Genomic DNA, 12,422 nt, shown 5'->3' on the forward strand with positions numbered 1-12,422 from the left:
GAAACGTCAATGTTTGGAGCATCTGCATAAGTCATTGAACCAGTATTTTCCAAATGGCAAATGCTTGGTGTTATAAAATGATGCCTGGGTAAAAGAGCAGTTCACAGTGCAAGATAGGCTAGTGGATTTTAATGTAACGGTAAGAAATGTTCACTGATGTAGTTTCAGATTCCACATTACAACCAACCTTTAAGAAGCTACCACTTGTAGAATCAAAGAATGTCCACAATTACCTGATAAGACTATTAAAAATTGTCTTACCTTTTCTAACTGTACAGTCCCGTGAGGCTGGATTTTCTTCATACACCATAAACAAAACGACAGAGAGTAGATTGACTGCAGAAGCAGGTATGGGATTCCAGCCGTCTCCTATTAAGACAGACATTAATGAGGTTTGCAAAAACGAAAAATGATGTCACTCTTCTTACTGAATTTATTTTTTTGAAAATAGTTAATTTTTTCCTAAAAAGTATGTTATTCGAGTTGACATGTAATAGGTTTACTGCTTTTGAATGAATTAATAGTTTTAAGTTATCTCAGTTTTCATTTATAATATGGTAAATAGCAGTAGATAGAACCCACATAAATAAAATATCTCTGGGGTCCTGAATAATTAAAAAAATGTAAAGGAGTTCGAGACCAAAGAGTTTGATATTCTCAGAGTCTAATGAAATAAACTCAGCTACACTTGAACCTTTGAAGACAGACTACCCTTACCTCCACAGGGCTACTATGCTGCCCTCTGGGAAGTAAGTGCTCTTAGAGCCCCAGACTGAATCAGGGGTGAAAGTACATCCATTATTTTATTTAGTGACATTTTGCTGGGCCCCCAAGCAGTGGGGCCTCTCTAGCCCTGTCACTCTTTGTCCTGAATGGGTTTGGCTCTCAAAAACTACGGCCTGAAATGAAAGTTCAATCAAATCTGCAATAATTACAGAGCTCCAGATTTGAATTAAATGATTTTTGTTTTCTTTCTTAAGTAAGTCCAAATATAAAACCAGGTACACTTCTTTTGCTCTTATACAAGTATAAAACTGAATACAGTTTACAAGTTATAAAAAAAAGCAAAACAATCAAATTAGCAATATTGATTTCATTTGCAGATGATGTGTTGCTAAACTGCATTGCTAGTACAATTTGAATGTGGTGTTCCCCGTGTGGCTGGGTTTGGCCAACGTCTGCCGCGATGATGATGGCTTAATTTCCCCACCTCCTTCCTCCGTTCCAAGTACCATGAAACAATCATCACCACGTGCCACACTGTTCTTGAGGCTTCACGTGGCAAGAATGCATCATTTACATATTAAGGCTGCCCCTTTTCTCTTCTCATTAGCCTGAGACAAACTAATACTGCATGGTGTGAATTAGCTCCTGAACTCTTAGCACTGCCTCTAAAATCTCATGGTGGTGGATAAGAATATTGATACATTAAAACCTTCTTATCAGAATGAATACTAATTAAAAAAAATTGGAGGGAACTCATGAAAATACGTGTGTGGACCTCAGCTTGAGAAATATTTCACTAGTAAGGATGTGAGTCTGATTTTGAATTTGAATTTGAACTTTGCTATTTACCATCTGTCTTTGTACAATTACCCAGCGTCTCTGAGCCTCGGTTTCCCCAGCCTGTCCCTCATGGCTTTATTTAATTTGTAAAAGTATCGTAATGCCTCTATCTCCAAGAGTAGTTGTGAGGACTGAGATAAAGCTTAGGAAGCACCTGGCATACACTTGGCTTTTAATACATTTCCTTCTCTTTTCCAAAATGAAATCTTGGCTCAAGCTTGTCCACTAATAAAGAGAAGCACAGGTAGACATTTTTGAAGGCAAACAAACCCTGTAAGAAACACACAGCCTAGCAGACCTCTGCAGGCTTTGTTTTCTAGGGTGGAGATGCTGGAGTCTCTCTCTCTCTGGGCTCAAGTGAGGTTGTGAGGCTGAGGCCTGCGGGCTGCAGGGCACAAGCCTCCAGCGCTCTGAGTCCTCCCTGGCCTGTCCAGGAACATCCCCCACCCAAAAGAAATGAATCCCTCTGCTCTGTGATTCACTTACAGGGAGTGGAGCTTGCTCGCTCTACTCGCTGCTTCACACCTGAGGACATCACTGGAAGAGCCCCGGGCCCAGACAGGGGCATGGGCGCCGATACGGGCATGAGCTTTATGGGGCTGCCACTCGTTGACCAGAAACACACGAGTGGTCAGATGGAGGCCATGGTACAGACCTGCTCGGTGTGCCTACAGGACCTGGACAATGTGGGGGCCCGGTTCCTACCCGGCCAGCATTCGCTCTGTAAAGACTGCTTCCAGGGCTTGGTGCAGGAGCTGAGGCAGGTGGCCAAGGTTCTCGAGACTGTCCCAGATGGTAAGTACAAAAGTACCGCCCGTTCCCCTCCTTCCACATAACCAGTCTCTTTCTGTTTCATAGGAACCGAATTTCAGGTGTAGAAAGAATCAGAATTCAAATGCCCAAGGGAGACTCATTGCCAAACGCAATTCTTTGGGGAATCTGTGAGACAAAGCAATCCTCCTGATGCCTACTATATCTATTTTGTAAGCTGGGACTTGGCATGTTTGGGATTTCCTTGAGTTGGTGGCAAACTGAGAAATCTGGGAAGGTGTTGATTCAAGGTTTGGCTGACTCCCCAGATGGAGGGGACACTGTCCAGATTCACTAAACTTCCCAGGCAGAGGGAGAGTTGCTACCCCGCTAGGACTGGTCGGGAACTGACTTTGAACAGACTCACACAGACTAGTGAACCATTCACCATTTAATTTTTTTTTTAAGATTTTATTTATTTATTTGACAGAGAGACACAGCAAGAGAGGGAACACAAGCAGGGGGAGTGGGAGAGGGAGAAGCAGGCCTCCTGCCGAGCAGGGAGCCTGGTGCGGGGCTCAAACCCAGGACCCTGGGATCATGACCTGAGCCGACGGCAGACGCTTAACGACTGAGCCACCCAGGTGCCCTGGAGCTTGTGTCTGGCTCCGAATATCAGGTTTCCTAGGGAGCAATCTCATGGAGGACTGTGAGTCCTTGGAGGCGTGAACCAGGTCCCTTTTCAGCTCAGCATTCTAGCACAGGCCTGTAATGGAGTTTCAGTCTCTGTTGAAGGAACTTGGAGAATGAGAAGGTCTAACAAGTTGAGAGCGTTTAGAAACATCATCTCTGTTTTGTTGTCTGCAGTATTATTAAAGTGATTTGTAGCCCAAGGCTAGGTGCTTTGAAGCATTATAGCAGCGCAGTTGTCTTTAGCTATGAATTTGGGGCCCTCTAAACCCTTGGGCAAGCTGTGTGACCTCCTTGGGCTCTTTTGTGAGTTTGGAGCACAGAAAAGATGATCTAGTTTGATTTTTAAAATTAATATCTGATTTTTAAATTTAAATTTAGTCCTTCCTTAAAACTTTTTAACTTATACGTCTTACTCTATAAATGTAGCAAATTTTAACAACTTTAAAGGGGTTTTTATTAATATTTGAACATATTTACAAACCTAGCTAATATTTGCTTTTATAAATTAAATGTATTTTATTTTCTTTTTAAGTATTTCAGTTGCCTAGCAAATAAATGTTCCTACTTAAAGGACACTTGGAAATCTAAGTTAAATTTATAAACATGGTGAATCTTAAATATGTCTTAAAAAGTTCCAGCATTGTTGGGTGAATATCTAGACTATATAAAGACCTTTTCCAACTCAACAATAAAAAACAACCTGATTTAGAAATGGGCAAAGGACTTAAATAGACATTTCTCCAAACAAGATATACAAATGGCCAGTAAGCACACAAAAAGATGCTCAATATCACTGATCTTTAGGGAAATACAAATCAAAACCACAACAAGATACCACCTCATACCCATTAGGATGGCTACTATTAAGAAAAAAGAACAGAAAATATAAGTGTTGGTGAGAATGTGGAGAAATTGGAATCCTGTACACTGTTGGTGGGAAGATAAAATGGTACAGCCTCTGTGGAAAACAGTACAGCCATTCCTCAAAAAATTAAAAAATAAAATGATCATATGATCCAGCAATTCTACTTCTGGGTATATCCAGAGAGAATTAAAGAATTAAGAGCAGGAACTCAAAGAGATATTTGTACACCTGTGTTCCTAGCCACATTATTTGCATGGCCAAAGGTGGAAGCAATCCAAGTGTCCATTGACAGATGAATGGATAAACAAAATGTGGTATATACATACAGTGGAATATTATTTAGCCTTAATAAGGGAGAAAACTCTGACACATGCTACAACATGAATGAACCTTGAAAACACTATGCTAAATAAAATAAGCCAGTTACAAAAAGACAAATAGTCTATGATTCTGTTTGCATGAAGTACCTAGAGTAGTCAAACTCATAGAGACAGAAAGTAGCCTGGTGGCTGCCAGGGGCTGGGGGGTAAGGGGGGGGAATGGAGGGTTGTTGTATAATGTATAGAGTTTCAGTTTTGCCCACATTTTAATTGGGGTTTTGTTGTTGTTGTTGAGTTGTAGGAGTTTTAAAAAATATATTATGGGTATTAGACCCTTATCAGATACATGATTTATAAATATTTTCTCCCATGGGTTGTCTTTTTATTCTATTAATAGTGTTCTTTGATGCACAAAAGTTTTTAATTTTGCTAAGTCCAGTTTGTCTATTTTTACTTCCATTGCCTGTGCTTTTGGTGTCCTAGCCATGAAATTATTGCCAAATCCATTGTCATGAAGCTTTTCCCCTGTATTTTCTAAGTGTTTTATAGTTTTACTCTTATGTCTCAGTCTTTGATCTCATTTCGTTTTTTTAACATGAACTAATTATGCATGTATCAAGGCTTTGTATGGCTCTAAAGTCAGAAAACCAAGTCATACTAATGACAATTATTAGAACCATTGTGTTTATTCGCCAAGTTATTCCGAGTGTAATGGAAAATAAAAGCATAAGCTTTGGTGTTAATGTCTGAGCATCAGAGTGTGAGTTCTAATCTGCCTGCCACTTACTAGTTGTGCAGCTTGGGCAAGTTGTCTCGCCTAGAACACGGGGATGGTGGTAGTGGTAATTACCTTATAGGATTGTTAGGAAGATTAAGTGATCATGTATATGTAGAACATTCTGTACTGCTCATAGGAGATAGTAAGAGGCCAAGAAACATGAGAAAATACTATTATTTAGAACTTTTAAAACTGAAGTGGAAAAAAAATTGGTCAGATGTGAATATGCCTGATTTGGAACAAGAGAGGCAATTTCTTAAATATGTGGCATCTTATATTCTTTAGTATGTCCTATGGTCTGGCCAGGCCATTGTTACCTTCCATATTTGCATTTATGGGTGAAGAGTAGAATCAGCTTCCGTGACTACTTGGAGATTTTAGGACTCTATGCTGTGTGGGTGTTAGTTGGTTTGTCTGTCTGTGTATGTCTGTCTTCTTCACGGGTATTTGACTTCTGTGTACCAGGCTCTTTGGCATTTAGGGTACAGAGATGAAAAGACAGGGCCCTTGCCTTCAAGGAACTCCTGTTCTGTTGCAGGGCAGATAACCAGACAGATGATAATAATACGGTGTGGTGTGGATGTGAAGAGAAGATTGTAAAGTTCAGGCAAAGAAGCAATACTTCTAGGAGGTTCTCCCTGGACCAGGACTGGTGGATATCAGTTGCTTACTGAATGTTTTTTGGAAGAACTGAAAGAATGGTACCCAAATGAGCTGTCTTATGAAAAGGAGAGCTATCGTCTATCTCTGGTAAGTCTAGTGAGAGACCCAAGACCTGAACTTGATAGGTCCATAATTTGAGAAGCCAGGCTTTGGGAGTCTGGTTCTTTGGAAAGAGCTTTTAGCACTGCCACTTTATCCAGCAGAGTAGGGGCCCAGACTTGCTAAAATGCTTATCCTATTTCTGCCAGTCTGGGGTTTTCAAAAGTAAAATATGGGAGCAGCTAGAGAGGAGATGGGTAGAAGCTAAAGAAGCTAGCATCAATGCCTCCAGGCAGAGGGGCCAACAGTGCATAGGGTAAGTCCACTTCTATAAATCTAGGCCTGCTGGTTGCTGGGCAAAGCCGAGCATTGCTGTGTAGAATAGGCTGGGTGCTTGGGCTCAGGGCCTGTCCAGCTGATTTTCAGCTCTGAGCCCTCAGGGGAGCCTCCCCAGGCCTACACTTCTGCGCTGGTACCTGGCACGAGGGGAGACATCTGATTTAACTGGACTGGGCCTTTCATCTCTACCATCCCCCAGCCCAACACAGAACCTGACACAGGATGGGGGCTTCGGTGAATATTTATTGAACAAATGATTGAATCAGTGAAACTGCAGAGATCTCCCATGGCTCTTATGTGGGAGGCCGACTGTCCTACTTGTGACGCTGCCCTTTCTATTTCTCAGGTTGCAAGGGGCAAACATACTTATCAAGCACCTGCTGGTTGGCAGACACTGTACTGGGTGCTTGTGCCTTTATCATCTTTTTTAAAATCTTACAACAACCCTATAATTAGGTATTATTCCCATTTTACAGATGAAAACCCTGGGTGTTGTGAATATGTCATGTCTCAGGTCTAAAACAACTGTTAAGTGCCAGGTCAGGTCAAACCTGTCTTCAAAGCTTGCGATCTGCACTGTGAGCACGCTGCTCAGAGGAAGATTTCATCTGAATCACTGAATGGATGGGGAGACTCCATGGAGAATCTTTGAGGAAAGAACCAGCACTGCAGCCCGAGTCCTCAGGTGCACATCTTTAATCCGGCCACGGCCTCGCAGAGATTTTACCCCAGCAACTCTGTCACACTAGGAAATGTGTCTGTGTTAGGTCTCCGCCTCTAAGGAGACCAGCTGGGCAAGGTCTTCAAAAGCTAGTGATGGGGATCAGAGTGAAGGCATCCATGTGCTGAGCACACAATGGCTTAGCCATGCAGCGGGACGACTGGAGCTGCGGGCTCTGTGCAGAAAGGCTGGATATGGGAAATGGGTGTACTCAGCCAACCAGAGCCAATATACGTGGGACTATTTGCTTTTCAGCCTAATTGAAAATGGTCCCAGGTCAAACTCTATCGGAGAAGTTGGCCACTGAGTGGCAAAGTGATACTTTAATGTAGCAAGCTCTGAAGGGACCTGGCTGCCTGAAACTGACATTTACTATGTGCTGCGTTTGTCTTCAAAATTCTCAGGACTCCCCTAGCTCTAGTTGTTGTTTTACTTCCTCATGTAAATAAAAGGGACATTATTTTTCCTTTTCAAATCTACTGAAAGACAAATCCTAGCTGAGAGACCTTGATTCTGATATCAAAGTTTTAGAATCTACTTGTTTCGTATCTTACTTTTCCTGTTATCGATGTGGGTGACGTGCGAGACGTGGGCAGAGCCCTGGTCTGGAAGTCACGGCCCTTGGAGCTCAGTCTGGACTCCAGCACCAATTGACTGGGCAATCCCAGGTCTTCTCTGGCTTTCAGGGCTGGACTTGAAGAGCTCTAAGAACCCCAAACAACCACCATGGCCTCATGCTTCCTGAAGCTAATGATGGGTGACAGCATGTCTCTTGTAAACTACAGATGCGGAAAGGGGGAGCAATCTCTGTCCCTCAGTGGGCAGGCCTTGGGACTTTGGGAAGATCCAAAGAGAGGGAACTGATGCAAGATGCTACAACCTCAGAGTCAGAGAAAGAAATGATGATCTTAATGAGAGCTCAGGTGGAGGGGCTCTAATGGCCTGGGGTGAGGGTGGGAGGCAGGGGGCGGGTGAGGTCTCAGCTATAGGAGCCTGGAAGGCAAGGTGACTGCTGTTTGCTCAGTCCAGGTGCTGAACAGTGTCTCCAACCATCGTGGGGTCTGTTGTGGGCAGTGACTCAAGTCTCCTAGGTGGAGGACTGGCAGTTGAGCTGGACTGAGCTGGGTGTGCAGCAGGTGCAGAAGCTGGAGCTCCCAAACCCTATCAGCACAATGGCTTTTTAGTTCATGAACAGTTTCCTCACCTTAATTGGCTCTCTAGGGCCCCGGGAGTAGCACTGGCACCTCAGAACGGTGCCTGTTACTGGGAGAGCAAATCCCCTGGTACGGGGAAGGAGGCAGGCTGCGTTCTGGGGGATGTGCTAGCTGCTGCCGGCACTGCTCGGAAAGATATAGCTAGAGTAGATTTGCTGAGGCTTCCCTCAGTTCAGGGTAGCCGTGATTGATGGACAGGGTCTTGGAGGGCCCCTTGTCTACTGGAACTCTCTCATTCAAGGGGGACCAGCCATGGTTGACTGCTGTGGAGGCTAGAGAGCAGGGAAGAGCTTTGGAGCTTATCTCTAATCCCTTACTACATAAAGGGAGCATCGGGATTCCAGAAAGCCTTAGAATTCTGCTGAATGCCAGAGTTATTACAGAGCCTGAAAAAAAATTCAGCTCCTTTGCCTGCCAACCCAGGGCTTGCCTGGACTTGAGGGCCAGTAGGAACTGCAGACCTAGAGTAGGCTGCTGCCCTTGGTTCTCCCATTGTCTCTCTGTCCGGACCCAGTTGGAAATGGGGACAGTGGTTTTGCATGAAGTATGTCAGTACAGTCCTTGGATTGACTCTTGAGATTTGAAGTGAAAGAAATAGAGGTGCCTGTCTCTCAGATGAGATGAGCCTAGTTCCATCCTACCTGTGCCTTCTGCATTCTGCTATGGGCTCTTTCTTGGCCCCGAAAGCTTGTTTCGCAGTCTGCTGGTCCTATGAACATGAGCTCTGAAAGCTGTGGACCACCGTCTCCTGCCTCAGCCTATCACTTAGCTTTCATGCCTGTGTTCTGACTCCGGCTCAGATGGGCCACCTGGCCCTGCCCCACACTCTCTGGATCCCCTTGCCTAACCTCACTTTACCTCTTGCCTCTGTGTGTTATGCTCTCAAATCCTCTAGCTTCAACCCTGATCACTCTCTTCTGTTGTGGGCCTGCAGCTCTAGCTACCTAAGAGGCTCTCAGTTGCTTACAGTTCAGAACAGACACTTAGCATGGCCTTCAAGGCTCTTCCCGATCTGACTCCAGACTAACTTTAGAGCCTCATCTCTGTCACTCCTCTCCATGAACCAGCTTTACCAATCTTTCCCCTAGAGGCCTCACATTTTGACATCTGCAATCCTCTGTTTATGACGTTCCCTCCTCCTGCAATACCCTCTTCTTGTTCAAGTGTGCCAAATGGAAGGTTGGCTCAAGCATGACCCAGTTATCAGAACTCGAGCATGCAGGGATGGAGGTAGACTTGGAAATAAGCAGGATCCCCATTACCAGGATTGAACCCCCAAAGGTGAGGCTAGACAATTGAAGTAGCCATTGCTTTAGGCCAGGGACCAGCAAACTTTGTCTGTAAAGGGCTAGATAGTAAATATTTTTGGCTCTGTGGGTCCTACAGGCTCTGTTACCATTACTCAGTGCCGTCACTGCAGCGCAGGTAATTCGGGAATTGATGGGCATGACTGTGTTCCAGTAAAACTTTATTTATAAAAATGGGCAAGCTGTGGTTTTCTGACCACTGGTTTAGGCTCTGCCTGGGGAAATTGGATGGATTTGAACCTGTGAGTGGCATCAAGTAGGAATATCTGTGTAGGAGCCAGACAGGGCCAGACTCTGGAAGGGAACTGCAGGGAGGGAATAGTATTAGGATGAGGCATATGGAGGCAAGGCAGGAGGAAAAGGACGGAGTTAATTTTGGCCACAATCTAGGATTGTTCGAAGGAAGGCAGTGGGAACTCTGGAAGGGAAATTTGGGGACACATTGTGAAGGGTCATGACCAATTTCAGCTATTCTATAGGCAGTGGGGAGACACTGGATATTTTTGATCAGTGGAATACAATCAGATCTGTATTTTTGGAAAGTTATTCTGGCTTAGTGAGAAGAATGACTGGAGGAGGCAAGACTGGATGCAGAAAGCCCTGTTGGGCGGTCCCTGCAGTTGTCCTGGCCATTGCTTCCAGCTTACAGGTCCTTGAGCCAGTGCCGGTCTGAATGCTTAAGAATCACTGGGGTAACTTGCCAAAAATATAGATTCTTGGTCCCACACCCACACCCGAGAGATCTGAATTTGGTAGAGTGAGGATTTCTAACAGACCGTCCAGATTGGTGAATCACTCACTGGTCCAGCAAAGCAGGATGCAGCCTGACCTAAAGAGGCTATGGATGCCAGAGAAAGTAGGGCACATGTGAGATGGGGTTTGGCAACCACTCTCCCACCCTCTCCCTGCTCTTACCTCTGGTTCTGACAGCCCTCCATGTGACTCCTTATTCTTCACACACCACCACTCCCTCCCACATCCTTTTTTGCTCATGCCCTATTGGTTCTCTTTGAAACAACTCTTCTGTCCCTTTCTTTCCATTGCTACCCTTGTTCGGGATCCCACTACTGCTAAACAGGACAAGTTCTCCCTGACTCCCCAGTCCCCTGTTCATCAAGATAATCATAAAGCCCAGCTCTGTCCCTCTCCAGAGCCTCTGCTTTTAGGATAAATGTCAAGTTCCTTAGCTTAGCATTCAGGGCCCTTCAGGGAGCTTACTCTCCTGCCAGTCTTTTCAAGCATATTCCCTGCCATTCCCCACCCATGCTTTTGCAATTTTCCTATGCTCTGTGCTTTTACAATTCTCCTGTACTTGTAGTTTTGCCCGTTCCTAATGTCTTCCCTCCAACTCGACCCTGCTTTTCCTTCCCCTTTCTCTCCCCGCTTGAGTTCCACTGTATCTCCCCAGGGTGGGGGCAGGGATGGTAGAGTTAGCTGCCAAGGGACACCTCCAGGACCTTTGTGCATCATAAATGTGTGTCTTCCCCATCCGAAGTCCTAATCCTCCACTTGTGACGGACAATTGGTCACTATGGCAACTGACTGTGACGTCACAGAATAAGGACTTCAGGTGAAGTGGCAGGAGCAGGTGAGTGTGTAGGAGATAGATTTTAATGTCTGTCGAAGGTCTCCCCCCCCCCCACACCCTCCTTCCGTGCCGGGGGCACGGAGGGCTATCTCGGGCTCCTGCTGATTTTTAAAATGATGCGGTGAGAGCGTGTGCCTGGCATCTGCGTGCTGCAGCAGTGTGGGGCTGACAGAGTGTGTCAACTTGAGCTCTGGGTGTGCAGACACCGCGCTGCTGCGTGAGCCTGTTATTCCGTTCTGGATTGCTATTTTGATACCCAGATTGCATCATTCTTCCTACGTATAAACAGGGGGTCCCCAGGGCCCTGCAGCTACTCACTTCTCCACCAACACTGTTGTTGTGATGAGCTCTATTTAAATGAGCTGCCGGATCGCGGCAGATTCCAGCCATACATGAGCACTGTCATTTTGGGGAACATGGAGGGCTGAAGGATTTTTGGATCGAGTCCTAAAAGGCTGAGAGTGATGGCCTCCTGAGCCGTGCAGAGGGCAGCAGAGCTAGTTCCTGAAAGTTGAAAATCTCGTTTTCTTCCTTCTGAGCTTCTATTCCAAGGCACCCAGAGGATTAGGAAGGAGATGCAGCTAGGAAGAGAGTCGCCTCTTTGAGGTCTCCCTCTTGCTGTTCAGTTTGGGAAATTGCTGCAGAGCCTTCGAGATAAACAGGAACAGGAGGAGTCAACCAACCTTTTCTTGCAGGAGCGTCTCAGGTGAGCTGGAGAAATGCAGCCCTGGCTGAGGATGCATCAGAGAAAGGAGAGGACCCAGGGTGCTCCCCTTACCCCACCCAGGACCCAGTTTCCCAAGGGTTAGGCCTGCAGCCCAGTCGGCTGCAGCACGCAGGGTGGGTGTGCCCGGGCACTTGGTGAGCGCGGTCCTCTGGGACCTGTGGTGGTCTCACCTGTCGCTCTTCTGACTTCTCTCCCAGGTGTTGCTCTCATCACAAGGCAGCAGGGCCACGGGTAAGCCTGCTGGCAGCCAGGGGCAGGAGCAGCAGTCCCCATAGGATCGAAGTCTGTCTTTCTAGCAGGGACTAGGCATCTCGGGAGTGGGTGCAGTGTGTTTCTAGACGGGGTTGCTGCTTTGAGTTATGGGCTAGGGGAAGGCTGCAGGGGCTTGTGTGGTGGGGGGCTTAGCTGGTGCCTAGTACCTTGGGCTACCCTTGGGTGGGAGGGCAGGAATGGGTAGTGAGGATGGCCAACATGCCAGAGGATACCACCAGAGGGTTTTTTTTTTTTTTTCTCCTTGCCTAGTGACTGACAGAGGCATAAGGAGGTAGAATGTCTTACTCGTGGTTACAGAGGTGGGTAATCAGGGACTGCTCAGTGGTTCAAGGAAGTACCTATATTTTATAAGGGCTCCGTGGCTTTCAGTTAAGTCCCTCCCTCTCTCTGAGCCTCCATGTCACCATCTGTATGGTGAGGGATCTGGCTACATGCAAAAAGCTAGGTCTGTCCAGCTTTGGTTCTACAGGTGAGACCTGGCAGGGAGCGTCAGGCTGCTTCCGAGGATGCCACTGCTCTGTGGGAGTCAGAGCTTGGGCCCCAGCTGTAAAGTTCCTTGGAGTCATGGACAGGAGCTGT

At 46.0% G+C, this 12,422-nt stretch overlaps 1 protein-coding gene across 3 annotated transcripts in view; it reads left to right on the plus strand.

Moving 5' to 3' along the window:
• The window catches only part of TRIM66 (tripartite motif containing 66), a 59,362-nt gene that overhangs the window by 6,435 nt on the left and 40,505 nt on the right, over nucleotides 1-12,422 (plus strand). The window contains exon 2 of one of the 3 annotated variants that reach the window (XM_081798624.1): nucleotides 2,055-2,361. In XM_081798624.1, the coding sequence (XP_081654750.1) occupies nucleotides 2,055-2,361 (307 nt within the window). Of the gene's footprint in view, nucleotides 1-2,054; nucleotides 2,362-10,604; nucleotides 10,844-11,520; nucleotides 11,550-12,422 lie in introns of those variants that run through there. The other 2 variants (XM_031017210.2, XM_081798625.1) reach the window with 2 other exon arrangements.

This window comes from Leptonychotes weddellii, chromosome 11 (assembly GCF_054177405.1).
Source record: "Leptonychotes weddellii isolate Sample4059 chromosome 11, ASM5417740v2, whole genome shotgun sequence".
Classification (NCBI taxonomy): Eukaryota; Metazoa; Chordata; class Mammalia; order Carnivora; family Phocidae; genus Leptonychotes; species Leptonychotes weddellii.